The 19,432-nt window shown below is 50.0% G+C and overlaps 11 protein-coding genes across 11 annotated transcripts; 5 read left to right on the top strand and 6 right to left on the bottom strand.

Annotated features, from left to right (window-relative positions):
* Positions 1–1,018: 1,018 nt before the first annotated feature.
* On the bottom strand, positions 1,019–1,444 carry PHATRDRAFT_11116 (predicted protein; the record flags this gene model as incomplete). Its single annotated transcript, XM_002178152.1, has 1 exon — positions 1,019–1,444. A coding segment is annotated over one exon (426 nt), but the record flags the coding sequence as incomplete, so codon positions are not given.
* Positions 1,445–2,289: 845 nt separating this feature from the next.
* On the top strand, positions 2,290–3,627 carry PHATRDRAFT_44321 (predicted protein; the record flags this gene model as incomplete). The annotated part of the gene is made up of 1 exon (XM_002178420.1): positions 2,290–3,627. The coding sequence occupies exon 1, from the start codon at positions 2,335–2,337 to the stop codon at positions 3,625–3,627; it is 1,293 nt and encodes a 430-aa protein (XP_002178456.1). The 5' UTR covers positions 2,290–2,334.
* A 265-nt stretch (positions 3,628–3,892) lies between these two features.
* Positions 3,893–4,886, bottom strand: PHATRDRAFT_33731 (predicted protein; the record flags this gene model as incomplete). The annotated part of the gene is made up of 2 exons (XM_002178151.1): positions 3,893–4,695; positions 4,835–4,886. 2 exons carry the CDS (start codon positions 4,884–4,886, stop codon positions 3,893–3,895), a joined length of 855 nt encoding a protein of 284 aa, XP_002178187.1.
* A 407-nt stretch (positions 4,887–5,293) lies between these two features.
* Positions 5,294–6,696, top strand: PHATRDRAFT_33730 (predicted protein; the record flags this gene model as incomplete). The annotated part of the gene is made up of 2 exons (XM_002178419.1): positions 5,294–5,527; positions 5,722–6,696. 2 exons carry the CDS (start codon positions 5,294–5,296, stop codon positions 6,694–6,696), a joined length of 1,209 nt encoding a protein of 402 aa, XP_002178455.1.
* Positions 6,697–7,287: 591 nt separating this feature from the next.
* PHATRDRAFT_33729 (predicted protein) lies at positions 7,288–9,585 on the bottom strand (the record flags this gene model as incomplete). The annotated part of the gene is made up of 3 exons (XM_002178150.1): positions 7,288–8,526; positions 8,589–8,823; positions 9,020–9,585. The coding sequence occupies 3 exons, from the start codon at positions 9,583–9,585 to the stop codon at positions 7,288–7,290; spliced, it is 2,040 nt and encodes a 679-aa protein (XP_002178186.1).
* Positions 9,586–10,239: 654 nt separating this feature from the next.
* On the top strand, positions 10,240–11,929 carry PHATRDRAFT_44320 (predicted protein). Its single transcript, XM_002178418.1, has 2 exons — positions 10,240–10,652; positions 10,759–11,929. Exons 1-2 carry the CDS (start codon positions 10,241–10,243, stop codon positions 11,769–11,771), a joined length of 1,425 nt encoding a protein of 474 aa, XP_002178454.1. The 5' UTR covers position 10,240; the 3' UTR covers positions 11,772–11,929.
* A 21-nt stretch (positions 11,930–11,950) lies between these two features.
* On the bottom strand, positions 11,951–13,175 carry PHATRDRAFT_54222 (ornithine cyclodeaminase; the record flags this gene model as incomplete). The annotated part of the gene is made up of 1 exon (XM_002178149.1): positions 11,951–13,175. The coding sequence occupies one exon, from the start codon at positions 13,173–13,175 to the stop codon at positions 12,135–12,137; it is 1,041 nt and encodes a 346-aa protein (XP_002178185.1). The 3' UTR covers positions 11,951–12,134.
* A 684-nt stretch (positions 13,176–13,859) lies between these two features.
* On the top strand, positions 13,860–15,526 carry PHATRDRAFT_33726 (predicted protein; the record flags this gene model as incomplete). The annotated part of the gene is made up of 2 exons (XM_002178417.1): positions 13,860–13,862; positions 14,069–15,526. The coding sequence occupies 2 exons, from the start codon at positions 13,860–13,862 to the stop codon at positions 15,524–15,526; spliced, it is 1,461 nt and encodes a 486-aa protein (XP_002178453.1).
* Positions 15,527–15,989: 463 nt separating this feature from the next.
* Positions 15,990–16,490, bottom strand: PHATRDRAFT_33725 (predicted protein; the record flags this gene model as incomplete). The annotated part of the gene is made up of 1 exon (XM_002178148.1): positions 15,990–16,490. The coding sequence occupies one exon, from the start codon at positions 16,488–16,490 to the stop codon at positions 15,990–15,992; it is 501 nt and encodes a 166-aa protein (XP_002178184.1).
* A 583-nt stretch (positions 16,491–17,073) lies between these two features.
* Positions 17,074–18,246, bottom strand: PHATRDRAFT_44318 (n-terminal histone linker H1). Its single transcript, XM_002178147.1, has 4 exons — positions 18,133–18,246; positions 17,574–17,741; positions 17,478–17,492; positions 17,074–17,392 (listed from the first exon to the last, which is right to left on the bottom strand). The coding sequence occupies exons 1-4, from the start codon at positions 18,232–18,234 to the stop codon at positions 17,225–17,227; spliced, it is 453 nt and encodes a 150-aa protein (XP_002178183.1). The 5' UTR covers positions 18,235–18,246; the 3' UTR covers positions 17,074–17,224.
* A 436-nt stretch (positions 18,247–18,682) lies between these two features.
* On the top strand, positions 18,683–19,386 carry PHATRDRAFT_44317 (predicted protein). Its single transcript, XM_002178416.1, has 2 exons — positions 18,683–18,893; positions 18,971–19,386. The coding sequence occupies exons 1-2, from the start codon at positions 18,758–18,760 to the stop codon at positions 19,177–19,179; spliced, it is 345 nt and encodes a 114-aa protein (XP_002178452.1). The 5' UTR covers positions 18,683–18,757; the 3' UTR covers positions 19,180–19,386.
* The last annotated feature ends 46 nt before the right edge of the window (positions 19,387–19,432 follow it).

Here is a 19,432-nt window from a genome sequence, read left to right as displayed (position 1 = left end):
TTACAATGAGTAATTTCGAAGCCCCGAGTCGCTTCGGGAAAAAACAAACCAACAACAACACGACATACCTGTCCTGGCAAGACACCGTAGTACCTCTTACCCATTCGTAACTAGTACCAGCTACTACTAGCTAGTAGTAGTACCCCACGCCGGACGAATACTGGTTCCTCTCACGGCATCGCGTCAGCGCGATTAAGGTGGGTAGATATAGCTTGTCGTAGATAGAGTCACTGTGACAAGCAAACAATTCCATGTCTACTTCGATTTCCTACTCTCCGTCGGTATGTACCTTTCTCCGCACTCGTACACACAATGTTTCAAATTGTAACAGCAACATAACTGTCAAACGGTAGCTAACGAACAGTAACTCCTCCAATACCTCCTCCAATGCTTCCCGGTCGGATATAGCCAGCCAGCTAGCTACCTACCAATTTATTGTACAATGAATTACCTCTTCAGCCTTCCAGCAGAGCTTATGGTATTATTAATCACTCCACAACTACTCACAGTCACTCCTCTAGTCTATATCGTCCGTATCCATCCGTTTACTGTACTCATCCTCCACCGGCAAATCGACCAAACGGGCCGTTTCGTTCCACAGTTCCAACGCCGCGGCCGTATCCCGCGCACACGGCCACGTGGCCTGCGGTTCCCGATTCACCCAGTACGTCCCGGAGGCTACACGGTCACCACCGTCGTCCCCGTCACTGTCTGGCAGTGTGGCCACGTGTACGGTACACCAGGCCCCCTGCGCGGGTGTTTTTTGTAGAGCGGCCACGGCGGCGGCACACACCACGTTGGGCACCCGCAAGTACCACGGCATGTGGCGGGTCACGTCGGTCCGGACCAGACCGGGGTGAATGGCGTAGGCGTGGCGGTACCCGCGCCGCGCCAACTCGGTCGTGAACAAAATATTCGCCAGTTTGGATTGCGCGTACTGACCAAACAGACTGTACCGACGACCGCGGGTGCAGCACAAGTCCGTCACGTCCATGTGGGAGGCGTACGTGTAGGTACTGCTCGTGACGTTCAGTACGACGCCGTCGCGGCGGGACACCAGATTCGGCAACAGAGAACGCGTCCATAAGTAGTGACCCACGTGGTTGGCCTGCATGACGACGTCCAGTCCGTCCTCGTCGGTGAATTGCTGAGTCCCCATCATGAGACCCGCGTTGTTGATGAGGATATCGATGCGCGGATACTCGCGGCGGACTTGGGCGGCAGCGGTGCGGACGCTCCGGAGCGAACACAAATCCAATTCTATAATCGGAAGCTGGGATTCGGTAATGATGGAAGAGTTGCAAGAGCCGCGGGAAAGAATATCGCGCCGGGCCTGTTCCGCTCGAGCTCGGCTCCGACAGGCCATGACGACGGTAGCACCGGCGGATGCCAGTGCGTGACAGGTTTCCTTGCCAATACCGGCGTTGGCACCGGTGACGACAACGACCTTGTCACGAAGGGGCGGGAGGGAACCGGATGCTGACGAGCGAAGTATGGACGGAGGCGGTCCTCCTTCGACTTGATCACGACGAGTTTTGCGTATTAATAGCGTAGCCAATAGAGCAGTTGTTACCAGGACGGCAATGTCGGCCTTCGAGTGGAGTATGGCTAGATCGGTAGTACTGCTTCCGGCGTCGGACGTCGTTCGATTCGGCGGCTGGGCTAGGACGTAGGCGAGTGTTGCCACGAGTACCGTCATACTGGGGAAAATAGAAGGTAGCATGGAAGTATAGGAGCATTCCCGAAAGAAGGGTAGAAAGCAAGCGACCGTGAAGGCATACGCGGCTGCCAAGGTGGACGGTAAGAGCAGTAGTCCGGCTCGCAGGTTTTGTGCCCGTACTTGGTCTTGGTTATTGTCCATTCTTGCAGTTTCTGTGGTTCGTTACTCCACAGACGCAAACAGCGGCATGCGGCTTTGGGAATTGACGACAGCGATTGGGATTTTGTTTATTCTCAACGTAACCCCTCTTGCAGTCAAAGGAATTGATTGATTGCGATGACAGAGTGAACGGAGGGAAAAGTGATTTTCGTATTGCCCTCTCGACGACTAAGCACGTGAGAATCTTCGGCGTCGATCCAGACGAAACGCATTTATATGTTCCTATCGCCTAGGACACACGAAGGATGCTTATCCGATCTAATCCGGAATAGATACCACTACGATATGGTAATTACCTAGTACACTTACTTCGATGATTCACTCTCACAGTCAATAGAACAGAGACTTCACGAAACGCAAGAACGCCGCGATCTTTGGAAAATCCTAACTGTCAACTCCAAACTGTCAACCTGCAAAGAGACCTGGCTCCTCTCGCGGTATCGACAACACACTGGATGATGTGGACCACCATGGTACGACGTCCGACTGGACCTTTTGGTTGGGGAACACCTCTATGGTTTTCGCTGATCGTCACGTTCGCACTGATACGTACTTTTGTTTCCGAGATCGCGATCGACGATGGCAACGACCTCCAATGTTCATGTCGTAGTAACGCGACCCATATCGCTTGGAAGGGGCCAATTCCGGTAACAGTGCATTCTACTTTATCCACCGCATTAAACAACACGGGTGCCGAACAGGAATACTACTTTGGGACTAGGCAGAATCCTCCTCTCCGTGCCGCGAACGATCGTGCCTTGGGGCTCTCGAAGGTATCGGACGGTAGTTGCGGCTGCTGTCACTGGGAAACTTTCGCAGAAGCCAAATACAGTGCGTACATCTATCTACGTCGCCACATTATGGCCATGGATCAACCATTCTTGGCCACCTTGGGCTTTGATACTACGAACGATCGTGACGACGAGACGTTGCCGGATGGTCTAGCCGGTGGTTTGATTGGACCGACCATTGATCTCGCCCTGGAGACGAAACGACTATTTCCCACCACCGACAACCTACCTCGACACATTTGGCAAGAGTATGTTTTGAATTATGCCAATACAAACGAAGCAAGGAGCAATTGGCGTCCCTTGATTCGCTCCAAATTGGAACAAGCAGGTCTCGTATCCTTCAACTCATCCACATCTCTCTACCAAGCCACAATGAACCGGTCCATCCCAGAGCTAGTCCAACTCATCAATACACACTTGTGGCATGTTTTAGCGCCGCCGGAACAAGAAAGCCTCGTTTTCGTCAGTGGTCAAACACCGCTCATTTTCGACCCCATGTCGGTCTTGGCTTTTGGCTACGCCTCCTGCACGGGATTTGCGATTCTGCTAGTCAACGCGTTGCGTGTGGTGGGCGTCCCGGCGCGTGTTGTCGGTACGGCATCTTGGTACCAGGACCGCGGACAAGGCAATCACAACTGGGTCGAAGTCTACGACCCACGCAGGAAACGCCACAGCAGTGTGCACACCACTAGTCCGTGGTCCTTCTTGGAACCCTCTCCAGGGGCTACGGACCCGGACGATTTGGATCGCGATCCGTGTCGCCGTTGGTTTTGTTCGCCAACCCGATTTTCCTCCAACCCACGGAACGCAACACACGTGTACGCGGCACGCCTGGAACGAGATCCATCGGGAACCACCTTCGTCTACTACCCACTCGCGTGGGAATGGGATACCACGGATGTGCCGGGAGAAGACGTCACTTCATATTATCAACAAGTCTGTGGAGAGTGTCCGTAAACGGGCGAGCGAAGGAACCGACCATGTGTCGGAATCTATCGCTTGTGTTGCCGTCGTTTGTTGGTAATTTTGATCTCTGAAGGAAATTTGCAAAATGACAAGGCGAGCGTTGATGTCGAAATAATTTAGGAGGACAACTTTTCAGGGCCCATGACGGCTATACAGCACCCTTAACCAAACCGAACTAGCCGGCAAGCATGATATAAAGCGTTTCATTTACAATATTAGCACTTGAGTAGCTTGTGATTTGTAAGTCTATACCCACTTAGGACAGCATAGTGGTGACAAACGAGGGCCGCGCGTGTATAAATACACCTCCCCGATTCCCGGTGGTCACTCGTAGATCTCGATCGAGGTACACAAAGTCCAAGTATCCACCCTTTTTCCGCAAAAATCGCAGGGAAAGTTTAGGCAGCTTCCAGACCTTGACGGAGGCGTCTACAATATCACAAGAAATCCGTCGCAACACGATGCCCGGCTGGCCTCCTCCAACAGTAGTACGGTCGAAATTGTCGGCAACGGGTCGGTACTGAACCGTACTCGATACCAGACCGAGACCTTTCAGCAGTTTTACTGTTCCGCTGAATGTACCGTGTCCTACATCAAAATCCGAATAGGATTTGCCCGGTTTTTCACCTTTGCCTACTAGCTTTTGAAAACGCGGACTTTTGGAACCTTGCTTTTGCATGACCAACAGCCATTCACCGTCTACCAAATTCGAGTCGAAACCTTTCCCTTGAGCTCGTAGCAAGGCCAGTATAGCGTCTAAATAATCAGCCGAAACTGTCGCTGCCGTCTCGCCCTTCCGATTCAAACTTGCTACAATTTGGACCAAAGCACCTTTGGGGTCGGCCGCTAAGGTTTCCATTGTGGACCAACCGCCTTGCACCTCCTCGACATCGAATGTCGGCGGCAAATCGGGTCGAAGCTTGGCAAAGTTTCTTGCAGCTAGTTTCGCTGTCGCAGTCTGCTCCAACGCATACCAGCCACCGCTTTGTACAACATTGAAATTGCTAGGCAGCGTCTTTCGAAATTCCTGAAAAGAAAGCCTCGTCGCTGGCGTACGGACTGAAAATTTCGAAGGAACACCGTGAGTTGGCCTTTGCTGCAACGGAAAGGGTCGGGTACCGACATAATGCATTCAAGTCCTAACGGCAAACCGACATTTTCATCGTCACTTTAGTCTCATTAACAGTCAACGACTTACCCACGAGTGCTGTCGCGCCCGACATACACGCAAAAAGCAGCGCATACATCATTCTCGTTCTTGAAGGTCGCCAATATGCAGGCAAGGTCTCGACGCCTATTTGATCGGTATGTGGACTGTTATGTGTTCACTAGGAAATGATCCTTACCAATAGTAGCTCAAGAGAGGTGTACGTACGCAATCGATGGGCGTGATTGTCGATGTTGATAGAAGCGCGACGGTATACAGACAATGCGCTATACAAAAGAGCAGCATTTTTGAAATTGTGAGCTCTGACGTCGTCTTTTCTCACATGCCCCGACAACCGTTGATGCGTGATAGTGACCGACTCGTAGTCATCCGAGTCACTTTCCTGTCCCACGTAGTTTCATTGAATATTTGTCGAGTCGCACTTTGTCCAAAGACATTCTAGTTACAAAAGCGTTGATTGTGAAGAAGCCAGCCCAGCCCAACCCCATCATGAACACAACTTTCCAAATTTCAAGCCTTGGAATGGGTTTTCGTGTTGATAATTCCATTGGGCCTACTAAATCTTTCCCTATCCGTTGTGACAAGACTGATATTCTCCCAATCCGTTGTGACAAGATTGATAGTACCAAAGAACCTATCACGGTTACATACAGAGCTTTAACGTCCTACGAACGTTCTAGCCTTCCCGTTTACATTTCAAACAAGTCATCGCCATATGAAACAGTCATTGGCGATTCAGCTGCATCATACAAACTCAATCACGATTCTCAAACTAGTCATAAATCTTATTAGTTCATCGATTTCCATCATTCGCGTTCTTGCGTTTGTAGAGCTCATCTATATTTCGGTCGCATCGAAAAAACATTTTGTGAGACAGTAAACCTTGAAACGACACCTTTACTCTAGCTAACTGACAGCGAAACTCATCGCAATCGTCGCTCGCTGTCAGCTTCGACGAGAAAATCGAAAGAGTCGCGTATGATATTTCGACTCTACCAGGAAAAAGAAACAGCCCGAACACAGACACAGCTATGGGCGTCAGTCACGACCAACAGATTCAACCGGAAGAAACCGAGGCTATTCTATTGGAGCGCATGCAAGAGATGCAGGTGGAACTGAGGCTACTGTCTCCCTATGATCGAGATTGCCTTGACTTGGCCATGCGCAAATGCCCCGCTCTCGCCAGCGACCGATCGTTTCAAGTTTCGTTTTTGCGGACGGAAGTGCTGGACGCCAAACGTGCCGCGAAACGGTACGCTACATACTGGAAGCATCGAGTGAACCTGTTTGGTCCGGTCCATGCCTTTTTGCCATTGGTAATCAAAGATGAAGCAGACGTGATGGAGGCGACGGAACAGGCACCGAACAGCGCCTTGACAACCGAAGACATGCACGTTTTGAAGTACGGTTTTACTCGTGTCGTGGCTGGCCATGGACGTGTGCTGCTCATTGACCCTTCTCGGACGGGACCAAAAAGTGACTACAAAGTCGATAGTATTGTGCGTTGTCTCTTCTATACCGCCACTAAGGCCCTCCTAGCAGATGAAGAAATGCAACGCAAAGGCGGGATATTCATTCTCGATATGAAAGGCAGTATCCGAGGCTTCGATCGAGCGTTGATTAAACGCTTGACGGAAACAACCAACGACGGCTTCCCTTTGCGCTGCTCCGCCTGTTGCATTTTACGTCCACCGCTACTGGTGGACACATTTGTCAAAATAGCCAAGGTCTTCTTGCGATCCCGTGTCCGCAATCGCATTCACGTGGTCACATCGGAGTCCAAATTGGAAAAGCACGTCGGTGTGTACTCTATGGAAGCGCTGTTTGAAGCAGCAGACCACAAAGCTTGGCTGAATCAAATGCGTACTGAGGATTTTAAGCAATATAGGTAGCTGTCTTCACCATTGTCATTTACGTAAATGACTAGACGACCTCGTCTTGATGATGTTGTTAGTAGTACATATTTCGAAACTTTAAATTGCATTCAAAAAAAGCTATGACACTGAGAGCCAGGTTTATATACGAACTAGTGTCTATTCTACCGGCCCTTGTCCTCAGCTGAGACAGGCATTTGTCCTCAGCTGAGGACGCAAAAAAAGAGAAACAAATGGGCCAAATCCTGTAGACACGGTACAAAACTATACAGGTAAACGGGATTTTGCTATGATGGTTACAAAACACATTTTTACCATAAATACTAGGAGTTACTTGTATCCACTTAATACTACAAAGTCTTTAACTACCATGTAAGGTAGTCAGATGTTGGGCAAAGCATGGCTGCCCTCCCGTTGTGTAACAAATCCATGGTTCTTTGCCTTCAATTGACAAAAAAAATTTAATTAAATGGGCCAAATCTTGTAGACAATCCTGTAGACACAGTACAAAACTATACAGATAATAGGGATTTAGCTATGATGGTTAAGAAACACATTTTTACCATGACTACTAGGAGTTACTTGTATCCAATTAGTACTATAAAGTCTTTAACTACCATGCAAGGTAGTCAAGTGCTGGGCAAAGCATAGCTGCCCTCCCGTTGTGTAGCAAATCCAAGGTTCTTTGCTTTCAATTGTCTCAACATCTTTGCATACAGAGCAAACATATGTGGTCTTCTTGGAACACACCAAACACCTTCCCTGCTGTCTTTGGTTTTTAATAGTACCATCTTTGTTCTTTCTTTTTCTTTTGGTGGGTGTTAGATGTGCGGAGAGACCACATCGCGGCTCTCCAGTTCTGGAGATGGTTGGGCTATCCTTGTCCAACTCATCCCCCCCAACTTTGCGACTTCCAACACTATCGTACTGGTTGTCCACCAGCTCCTCGGCTAAGGCACTGTAGAAATCCTTCTGCTTTTCTTCTCGTCCAGCAGACTTTCCTATTCCTGTACATTGGCTGTAGGCTAACCATGTGTCCACAACAATGATACCAAAAATTGATAAGTTGACTCGTGTCAACCAATCCCATGTGCCAAGTTTTCTTTCAAGCATCAGTGTATCCTGCCGACTCCGGTTATGTCTGTCAATCATTGCACAACAAGAATAATACACTTCTGCTGCAACTGGTTGCGCAATATTGATCTCCACCCTCTCAGGGTCTGCATCAGGTGATGTATCCACCTGTCTCCACCGGTAGCGAACTGGATTCCAGCCTCTATTCAGATTGGATGCTGTTGATATAAAATATCGACGGTCTCGGTCCACCCATACAAAAGCCATCAGGTCACAACTTCCATCCGAGATTCCGTCTGTCACCAATCCTTTCCATTCTCCTCTACTTGTCATTTCCAACTGTGAAAGGTAGGCCATTGGATATCTTCTCGTTGCCGACTTCACAACCCCAATGAATCTCAAGCCAATCCTCTTAAGCTCGACAGCTGTCACAACGGAGGCAAAATAAGAATCAGCACACACAATCCGATCACTCCCCCACCAAGGACGAACAAGTTCTTTGATAATCTTTGCACCATGCGGTAGATACTCATCCTCCTCGTCACCCTCTTCGTCGTCAGTTATCGTCTTTCCCTTTACAAGTTTCAATCGAAGCATAATACCGGATTGTCCACACGCTGCGTTTTGAATCTCGCACCCATTCTCAGGCTTTCGATCAATTGCAATATAATTTGGTAGACCATGGTTTATCCAATCCCCACCCTGCCCATACCATCTTGAGATAGATTCATCCACGCAAATCAGATGGGAAGGTACAAAGTTTTTGCTACGATGCTCATTAAACCTTGTGACAAAGTCGTCAACAAGTTGCCATCGGTGAACATGAGTGCTCATACCATCGGGTCAGACTGGACATTGTTCACTCCAATGGATATATTTCCAGATATCGTCAAACCGTTGCCGGGACATTCCTGTGCGTCCAAATGAAGGGGCAGGAATGTACTTGGAGGGTGCAGTGGTGGACCATAGTTGGGCCCGGCTACTGAACTCAAACTTTGTAGTGAGTATGAGCATTCCAAAGAACCGAAGAAGTTCTCCGGTTGTGATTGGATTCTTGTTTCGCTGTGCAAGCTGAGTATTTGTAAGCCGACACATAGTAGTCAGCTGGGTCGGCGGAAACATGAGCAGAAAATATTCGAGGCGCGAAAATCTCACCCCATTGTCAGAATCTTGACCAATAAGGTCACCAACTGAAGTACGGATATGGAAGTGCCTAACATAGACATGGCCATTCACATCCAGCCGGGTTTTTCTTTCATTCACATACCACTCTGTTTGGTGCACTGTGGCTACCGGGTTTTCGGACTCTGTGTCAACCGAGGTATCAGTGTCAACCGGGGTCTCGACAATTTCGGCTACCGGGCTATTGGGCTCTGTGTCAACCGGGGTATTGGGCTCTGTGTCGACCAAGGTATCGGGCTCTATGTCAGCCGGGGTTTCAACCATTTTGGCTACCGGGGCTTCGACACTTTCTTCCATCAAGTTTCCGCCTTCCATGTCTGCTTCTGCTGCCTGCAAAGCCTCTGCTGCTAATTCCTCAATTAAGGACATTCCTTCATCTTCTGGCGGTACAAATGCCTTTACACTCCGAATGTTCAGTGTTTTTTCCTTGAACAAACTCTCTCCAAAATCATAAACTGCTGTTATCAAAGTAGAGGTACGCCCGGTTGTAATGGATACAGGGGTGGTCGTGACGTCTAGAACCGTTCCAACAAGCCGCTTGGAGTGCTTGTTGACGCCATATCTCCGTGCGCACTCGCTCAGATGCACAACATGACAAGCCTTTGCCGTCACCTTCCCTCCAATTCTAAGTCTAGGATCCCTCACTGGCATGTCTGACAATGCACCAAGCCTAATTTACATGACTCAAACCAAGTATCGGAGATGTAATGGCCATTTCATTGACGTCCAGACAAGCCATTTTACCCGCCAAAAAATTTTGAAAAAAAAATCGATGAACTTTCCGTTGACGGTCATTTCTCTGTCACTTTTTGATATTAAAGCTTGCTACTTTACCCCAAGCCGTTTTAGAGCATGCTGAAGACAACGGTAGCGGTAACTTTCTTTAATAATGATTTCTTTGTTTATTACCATAGGTCTGAAAAGTGTCCTCACCTGAGGACTGGTCCTCAGGTGAGCACAGAAGTAGAATAGACACTAGATCTGATTCTAGCCGCTTTCATAAGATTCAGAACAACAAGCCAGGATAGAATGTGTCAACTCGCTCCAATCGCCGCCACAGCCATCCGATTTGTTTGAATTCGTGTCTTGCGGACTGTGCATTGATTGTAGTAACGTAGTGTATATGAGGATCCTAACAGCGATGCTTACATAAGTAGTTTCCAACTATGCGTCTATCCCCCGTCCGAAACAGTTTCCGATGAACCCGAAAAATGACTCCGAGCAGTTGCGCGATCGACGCACCGAACGGAGTGTGGCGTGAGGTAAAAATGCGAATATGCCTTGGCTCTTATTTTCTACCATACATATGACAACACCAATGTTTCATACAATTGTTGCATCCAAAAGGGAAATGACATCTCGTAAAAGACTAGAGAATCAGTCGTTGCTCCTTTTGGCACTTTTGCTGTTGTTGGCGGCACACAGCTGTGCGAGCGTAACGATTGACGATCGCCGGCGGCGTCGGAAGAATGGTCATCCTCTGGCTCGAGAGATTCGCGTTGCCAACAAGGCAGGGGCCAAGTTTGATTTCTATTGGATTCATCCCGAAACACGGGTCTTGGCAGGTTCCAACACTGACGGAGAAGGTGTTCCTTACGGTGGAGAATCGGCAGTCTCGAGCTTTGTCGGTCACGCGTTTGAAGTTCAGGAATTGGAACCTTGCAAACGCCAACTTTGTCGGAAAGGATATTTCAAAGTGAACGGAAACGAAGACCAAAGTACGTTGTGGGAATATGAACGAGTTATATGTGCAGTTTTCGACATGGACTCCTTGCTGATTTCTGACACTCTTTCGGTGACCTTGCACGCTACTCGCACTCGTAGTTTACACCGTAGACAAGGATTTTTTGGTCACCGGTGAAGATCACAAAACGATAGCCCGAAAAAAGGCCGCGGACGCCTTGAGTGGCTGCGCGATCGATCATTCTCCTACTTCGTCCCTTTCTAGTATGGAACAACTGGATGCGCTGATGGCATGCATTGAGGGCAAAATTGAAGCGACAGTCCAGGCACAACAGGAGGAAATTACCTTTAACGCCCAAATCCGACAATCTATGGGTTCCATGATGGTCGATTATGTTTGCAATGATACCTCTAAGCTAGAAACAAGTCGTGCGCGCTTTAACGAAACGCTAACATTCGAAGGGACGGAAAAGTATGATCTCCAGGTTCTATTTCAGGGTCGCAAGGACTCGAAGGACATTGGGAGCCGCATTTTGCTCGCGAACGACTGGTATACTCCGTCGGAGGCAGAAATGCTACTATCTGCAACCCGCCAGAAAATGGGTGCCAGCGACGCTCTTGAGAATGATGAAGTTACGGTGAAAAAGCTGTTGAGCAAACTCGAATTGTTGGTATCGCACGCGGTAGTCTATCAACCTCGCTACCGTGATGTCAATTTGACCGTGCAGACCCACAGCAACCAAGTGGCATCCGCAGGAACCGGCGAAACAACCTACTCCACCTGCGCGGCATCGGAATCACCGAACGGAATCTGCGCAGTGGCAACTACAACCAAAACATCTCGCTCCTTGGCTGTGTCCGTCACGGCATCCTCTCCGACGACGACGAATGCGACCGGAGGACGGCCGGTGGCCACATTGTTTGTCTTTGTTCAAGACGACGTGGGTGCCTTGCACTTTCCACAAACCGGTGTTCGCGTGCGCCCGCAAGCAGGACAAGTGCTGTTGGCAATGTACGATGATGTCCGCCCGAACGAGGGTGATTCGCAGAACGACCCGACGACCACTTTTGTTAACGAATACGTGATGTGTGCTCCACCGACCAACGACACGTTTACGGTCTTGATTGACGAAATTCATCTCCAAGAGGCATAGGCAGAAAGTTGATGCTCCTTTTTACGCCGTGGAAGGTAGGTGGCCAGAATATAGTACGTACAGGTTGGAGTGGGACGTGGTTGATAGGTATCGTCATTGGCGTCCGACAACACATTCGTGCTCCCGTCAAAGCTATTTGTAAACACATTCAAAATCGTAACAAAAGCATAAGTCTACTGAAAGCATTAAGGGCTGGTGTGTTAGAATTACACGTGCGTCGGCGCTGGCATGGTCCCCGACGTGCTCGCCCGGCGTCTACCTTTCCCCGTAGAGCTCCACGCGATTCGACGTTATATTCTTGTCAAACCAAAGGAGCATCCGTGGGGGGCGTCAAGGACGATTCCGTTGTTGTCTTTTGTGCTCTTAAAGGTTGCGAAGTTTGTCCCAGGCGACTTGTCCAATGGCGGCATCCTGGGCACCGGTACCGGTCAAATCCACCACGATGAGTTCGTCCCCTTCCCGTCCGGACTTGTCACCGTTGACGACTTGTCCCAATTCGGCGTGTACGTCGGCTTCCGTCATGACACCGGCCTGCAGAGCACCGCGAAGTTCCCCAACTTTAGAAGTTTGCTTGATGAGATCGGCAATATACTTGGAGGCCTTGAGTACGTCGTTGGGAATTTCCTGTTTGGTCGGTTGGTCACTACCGGACGCAATAATGGTGGTCCCGGGTTGCAACCAGTCCAACTCGAGGACGGTGTCACTTCCCGGTGTCTGCGTGTAAATGACGTTGCAGGATTCGCACAATTCCCGAGCGGAGGCCGCCACGGTAAAGTCGAGTCCGAGTTCGTCGTGCATGTCGTTAGCAAAGTCGTCGGCGCCGGCGAGTCCGTATACCATCCCGGTAAAATGGGGTCGGACGGCCTTACTCGCCCGAGCCATAGTCCTAGCAATCGCTCCGGCACCAATGAAACCAATCCGGAGTTCTTGTCCGGGTAGTGTAGTGTGTTTGAGCGCGACGGCCCCGGCGGCGCCGGTCCGGAGATCCGTCATGTAGCGATTTTCCTGGAGGACGGCAAGCGGAGCTCCGGTGACGGCGTCGACGACGCAGAACAAACCCGAACCGGCGGGCAATCCCTGTTCCAGATTCTTGTAGAAGCTGACGCAGGCTAGTTTGACGGTAAAGGTGGGGGCGCCGAGGACGTAGCCGCCCTTGATGTGACAATCGCCCGGACCGGCGGTGGGTGTTTCGGCCACGCCAATGTGCATGGGCATGGGGACGTCGACTTGTCCCTTGGCGAGGGCGCCAAAGGCGGACTCTACTGCGTCAATCGCGTCCGCCACGGACAAATGGGACGTGACGGTGTCGTAGTCGAACAAGCGCGGCGCCGGAAAGGCCGCAAAGGTCCGAACGCGGAGAGGGAAGGAGGTCGGCTTCGTCAACGCCGACCAGGCAGACGTCATGCCGCGATGGCGCAGGCATTTGCTCGTTACTGAGGAAAGCGACAACAACATGGTACTAATCACGATGATACAATGCAGGAAGAGAAAAAGGGATGAAAGAACAAAAACACAGCGTTGTGTTCGAAAATAGTCAAGGATACCGGACGATCTCGTCGTTGGGTCGAGGCGCTGCCTGTGAATGTGAGAAAGGTCACTCGTGTCGGGTTGCTTACAGTTCGTCGGGAAGATCCATCGTGCGAGACGTTTCCCACGTCATTCGTCCTGTACACGTCATACGGACGTCATCCGAAGAAATTCTGCACGAAACAAGGTTCGGGTTAACTGCAATGGGGTGGGAAAAGCGCAATGTTGGATCGCGCCGTGGGGGATTCGAGAATCCCGTTACCAAAGCGAGGTGTGTGCACTTCTTTCCGATGTCCTTGCCGTATGGACTCGTGTTCCACGCGATCGGACCTTGTGACACTCCGTGACACCTTGGATACGAACTTTTCCAATGAAAACAACGGACCAGCACCCCCGTTTCTTCCGGAATAGGGTCACGTCAGTCCATGCTGAAGATTCCGGGTTTTCCCGGCGGAGACTACGTAGCCAATAGCGGACCGGGACTAGATAAATAGGTAGTCGACACACCCAGGTGTGCCGGCAGGAAAGAGGAAAACCTGCCGATGCCGACAGTTAAGCCAGATGGTAGGTAACTGTAACGAGATCGAGAAACCCCGACCTCTGTCTCCATTTTTTTGGTTCCATGCCGCACCAGCGGAACGGTACTTGCACAACTGACAGTTACAGTATCGTGCCTGTGCCGATCCCACTCACACACACGTATCTACGTATAGTATATACACACAGACCAGGACAGACAAACTCTTGAGCATGCGCGTTTCCCAACATAGCCGGGCTCTCCCGAGACTGCATCTACCGACTGTCCGGTCCGAGTCCTCGTTCTGGTAGTTTCGTTGCTGCTCCAGTGTTTCCTACCAGGGCAAGCCTTTTTGTCGCCGTCCATCATTGCGAATCGCTTTGTAACCGGAAAGACGCCCGTACGCAACGACTGGTGCTATTTACAACGAAGGGTCGCCTCAACTTCAACGTCTACCTCATCGGCAGCGTCTACCCCGAAGCCTACCTTTGCCACCATTTCAAAACCGAACAAAGCAAGCGTCCGTGGTAGTTATCGCACCAACGCCTTAGTCGCTTCGTCCCAAACCGCGACTTACGATTCAGCCAGCCTACCGAAGCCTTCCGTGGCGTCTACCATCACCACAACCACTGCGGACTATCAACGTGGCATGCTCACGGTCGGACTCATTACGGTCCTCTTCGCGTCCAATAGTCCCGCCATTCACGCCGCCTTTTCTCAAGTCACGCAAGCTGCCATTCCGCCACCCGTATTCTTTATCAACGCAGCCGTCAGTGTCGTTGCCTTGGCCGGTGTCGCCCTTGGGGGCCCCATTCTCGATCGGGTCGTTCCCGATCCCCAACGCGTCAATGCCGACACGGACACTGCCGTACCCGTATCAACGACAAGAATGATAGCTACCGCTACTGCAACGGAAGGACCGGTTTGCTGGGGTCTCGATCGTACCCACCGAGCGGGACTCGAGTTGGGCTTTTGGAAGTTTCTCGGCACGACGGCCAATCTCTCCGGCCTGGCCCTTACCACAGCCGACCATGGGGCTTTCTTGATACAACTCACTACACTCTTGGTACCCGCCGCCCAAGGTGCCACGGGGGTATCCATTCCCACCCGTATTTGGACCGCCATTGCTTTGGCCATGGCGGGCGTCGCCCTATTGACACAGGATGCTGCTGGCGTCGACACGGCGCAGACTGTGGCTAACATACAGACGGCTTGGCTTGGAGACGTCCTCTGCATTGTGGCCGCCGTTTTTTACGCCATCTATGACTTGCGCCTCTTTGCATGGGGCAAGCAGGTAGCACCACTGCCGCTCATTACCAACAAGGTTGCAACCCAGGCAACCCTCAGTGTCACTTTGTTGCTCGCCACATCCGGCAACGGCGGATGGGATAGTTGTCGGCTCTTTTTTGAAACAGCCTCGACACACGACTTGACCCTTGTTGCAGCCGTGACTATCTGGAGCGGTGTGATCGTGAACGGCGTCGTACCGTACCTCCAAGTCGGTGCGCAACAAGCCGTGGGACCAGCACGGGCCCAAATCGTGTACGCGTCGCAACCCATCTGGGCCGGTATACTGGCCTACCTGTGTTTGGGAGAAACCCTGGGAGTGTATGGTGGACTCGGTGCCGTGCTCTTTGTGGCCGCCATTGGGCTGGCCGCCACGGCACCGTCGCCCGATCCCGATTGTCCCGAAACATCCTGTGAAGTGTGAGTGTTCGGCCCATACCCGTCAGTATACTCTTGTTCTAGTCATTGTGTATCAACAAAGCGGCAATGGAGTAATGAATGGGCCTAGTGTGGGAGGATGCTTGGCTTGCCAACATTTTTTGCGTTCGGCAACAGTCGAAAGAAGACGCGCTACCAAAACAGGAGTGTGCTCCACAAAAATTCTCGCATGTTTGCTCTCCAAGCTAGCAGCTGGATCCTTTGCAAAATGACTAGATTCTATTCCCAAAACATTCCAAGGCAACTCCGCAGGGATACGGACGTGGGACTCCGATTTATGGGCTTGCCTGCCGTCTTCCGTTGGGTCCGGCTCTTTGGTCGCGTTGTAGACAAACATTGCTCATTTTAATCCAAATAATCTTTTATGCATTAAACGGAATTGTGCCTAATGGTACATTTACTAACTGCCTTCACCTGTACGCAGTGCTTTTCTGCTAATCCGCATACAATCAAAGCTTTTCCCCAGTTTGAATGACGAAATAATTGTGGGCGCCAACTCGTGTCGTTTTCGGCTTTAGCAACGAATCCCACACCTTTTGCATTTCTTCCTTGTCCAAAGGTTCGGACGATTCTCGGAGGGGAGCCCGGGAAATCCCTCGTCGTGGTACATCGTACACGGCTCCCGCATCCGGTTGTGGCTTGGCCGTGCTGGAACAGGTTTCTCTCTGTTCCGTCACAACTTGGGTCCGCTGAATTTGCGACAATAGAAACATCATATTACCGACATCTTGTTGCAACTGGAGTGCGTGTACATCGTCCTTCACGTACAGCAACGCTCGACGCGCCAAGGTCTCCAATTGGGATCGGGTGATGGGTTCATGGGGTTGATCCAGTTCGAGTGACGCCAACGACCAAGTCGGCTCCGGAATCTTTGTCGACAGCCTTTGACCAACGTGCGCTCGAACGGTCCGGTATGTTCTGCCTGGTCGAAAAGTGCACAGGCGATGCATGATTCGAGGTTTGGTGGGGACGGATATACCTACATCCTTTCAATAGGTCGATTTTACTCACTGTCAGTGCGTCTCAACGACTCACAGGTCACACAGTCGATGCCGTCTCATCTGCGATTGCGCTGGATGCCAATTCTTCCTCGTCCGTCTGTCTGGCGTCCAGTACCGTATGCACGTCATGACCACGTCCTATCGTGAATTTTTACAGAAAGAGTCCGCTGTACTCCAGTGTTTCACGCGTGGATATGACTGTAATTCCCGGTGACCATCGCACAACACCTCTTACTGTTAATCCAAAAAACGCTACATGCTATGTCCCGAGCGCAAGGAGGGGGCTGCGGACCCGACACTTCGAAAGGATGGACGACACCATGGATCAAATTGATAACTTCTACGCTAATGTGACAGCTAAATTTGTAGGACTTCCGCCAGATTTTTTATCAGAGCTGCGTTTGTTTGTTCCTATAGCGTGAAGTTCCAGTTGCTGCAGCGGAGAGCCCATTGAGGAAGCGTCGTCTCGTCAGAAAGACGGCTAACAACGCGTGATCCCAAGATAGTAGGAGTTCCCCTTGAAATGATTCATAGAGATATACTTTGGTTTAACTCACTTAATAATTTAGTCACATTGTGTTTGTAGACACCTAGAACTGCCTCCACGTGCAACCACCGGCAAAACCCAAATCACGATTACACCCTCCATGATAATGGTAACATAACAATCCAATCCACTTTCTTTACTGCTTCTCGACTTCCTTCTTCTTGCTTACTTTTTTGGCTGCAGGTTTTTTCGCCTTGGTATCCTTCTTGGAAGATGTCTTCTTCGCCGGTTTGGATGCAGTTGCCTTGGCCTTGACCGTTGTTGTCTTCTTTGCTGTCGTCGCCTTCTTGGTAGGGGGCTTTTTCTGCACAGGAAGAAATAAGGTCAATTGTGAGTTGCTAGATAGAACAATGGGAAGTAACAAATAGCGTAGGTCCAAACATTCGTACCTTTGGTGCGGTAGTCTAGTTCCACAGTCGTATAACAGCGACGTGAGTTAAAGTGGCCACGAAGTGATCCCACAACAGCGCTTCCTTCCAACTTACCTTACTCGTGACCGCTGTTTTCTTTGCGGGGGCTGCCTTTTTGACTGCCGGCTTCTTTTTCGCCTTTTCCTGCGGACTAACCTTGTAGGAGTTCTTTACCTGCACGAGGGTACCAGTTTCTACGCCCCGCTTCAATGCTGCTTTCAAAATGTGCTTTTTGACGGGCTCCTGCGCAATGAATTCGGACGAAACTTGGTGAGCTTATTCAATATAGGATTTCAGAGAGATCTGTACATCTTTTGTACTCTTGCGGAACCTAGATCCCAAGAAATCTGAGGTCACAACTTCCTCCTACAAAAACATCGTAGAATCCATGTACAAACTAAACAGATCCGTATCGCAACCGCGGGAACAAATGGAGAAACAAATCACACGTATACCGTCCCCTTGGATACACTGTGTCGATCGGTGTAGGGAATACGGATGTAGGGCAACTTTTGGTTTCAACAGTAACTCTTAAAAAAGAGGATGTCCCGAAGAACCAAAAAAACGTCGGTTTCGACCGAACCCAGCTGTCTCTGGTCGGCGATAACTTTTCGCACAGATCGATTTGGCTTACCTTCTTCTCAGATTCAATCCACTTGTTGATGGCGACTACCGAAGATCCGGTGCGGTCCTTAAGCGTGGCAATAGCCTCTTTAATCAATACAATCGTCGTCATGTTCGTTTTCTCTCAAAAGTGATTTTTTGATGCGTTCGAGAGAAAGTCTCGTTCGAGCAAGTTTTTTGTCGGTGCCGACTCATGTAGCATTTGGTACAAGTTCTACACCACGACATTTACTCTCCTGTTGTCCAACCGGAGCACCAACTGGCGCGGAGGACACACTTTTGATTGGTTCAAAACTTCAAAAATCACGTCGTAGAAACGATTTGTTTATATATTGTCAGAAAATCAGGACGGACTGTGGATTGAACTGTACAAAACATTCTGAACCCGGACATTCGTTGAAACTCGGAGGCCCGCTCGCCGAAAAGCGTTCACAATGACAGAACGGTCCCATAGGGGGACAGCGTGAAGGAAGCAGCGACGGCAAGGCACAGGATGCCACGACTCCCTTTATCCATAACACTTACAGTCAATTAGTAGCCTTGATTGCTATCGATTGCCTCGAAATTGCGGGACAAAGGGAACGCGGTATCCTTCATAGAATATTGCTCCATCATATTCCTGAATATAGCACATCATGAGAACAGATATCCTTTCGAAACGACTTTTTCAAGCAGGATGCTTTGGACTTCCGTGGCTATGGATCGTGCATGTGTTATATTGGAGAGGAAGTCGCCAGGAGTCAACCGAAGCCATTTTAAATCCCGACGATCGTGAGTATTTGTTGTAGGACAGGCGATGGGCTTGGTAGAAAATAAAACTGACAGCAAACGCTCTACACTTTTCACAGATTTTCCTGAAGCGGAAGGAGCGCCGGAAGCGACGCCAGAAGAAATCCAACAAGAGGCTGAAAAGTGGGTACAACGCTGCCAATATTCCGCGCCAGCTGCCGCCAGTCTTTGGATTGGCTGGATTATAGCTTCCCAACTTTTACGAGACCAACTGCCAGCTGGCTGGTTCATGGCATCGTTTGACGATTCCTCAGTGACTGGATGGTAGTTGAGTTTGAAAGCACACGACTTTGCTTGCAGCTCTGCCCGCCCTTTGTAAATCAACTCGACATATATTTTTATCTTCGGAAGTGGCCATTCGACTTTTCTTTTTAATACTGAGGTTTCGGTGCTTTCATTCATGGTTTCGGGAAACGATTTTGCCTGCCGAGGAGAGAGGAAAACCTGACAAAAAAATAAAATGCAATATTTACATAAATTATAATGCTATCTTCTTAGTTTTTACACTAATGACAGTAATC

Source organism: Phaeodactylum tricornutum, chromosome 4 (assembly GCF_000150955.2).
Source record: "Phaeodactylum tricornutum CCAP 1055/1 chromosome 4, whole genome shotgun sequence".
In the NCBI taxonomy this organism is placed as follows: domain Eukaryota; phylum Bacillariophyta; class Bacillariophyceae; order Surirellales; family Neidiaceae; genus Phaeodactylum; species Phaeodactylum tricornutum.
The sequence above is the reverse complement of the archived record's forward strand: the minus strand, read 5'-3'. Positions and strand labels throughout refer to the sequence as shown.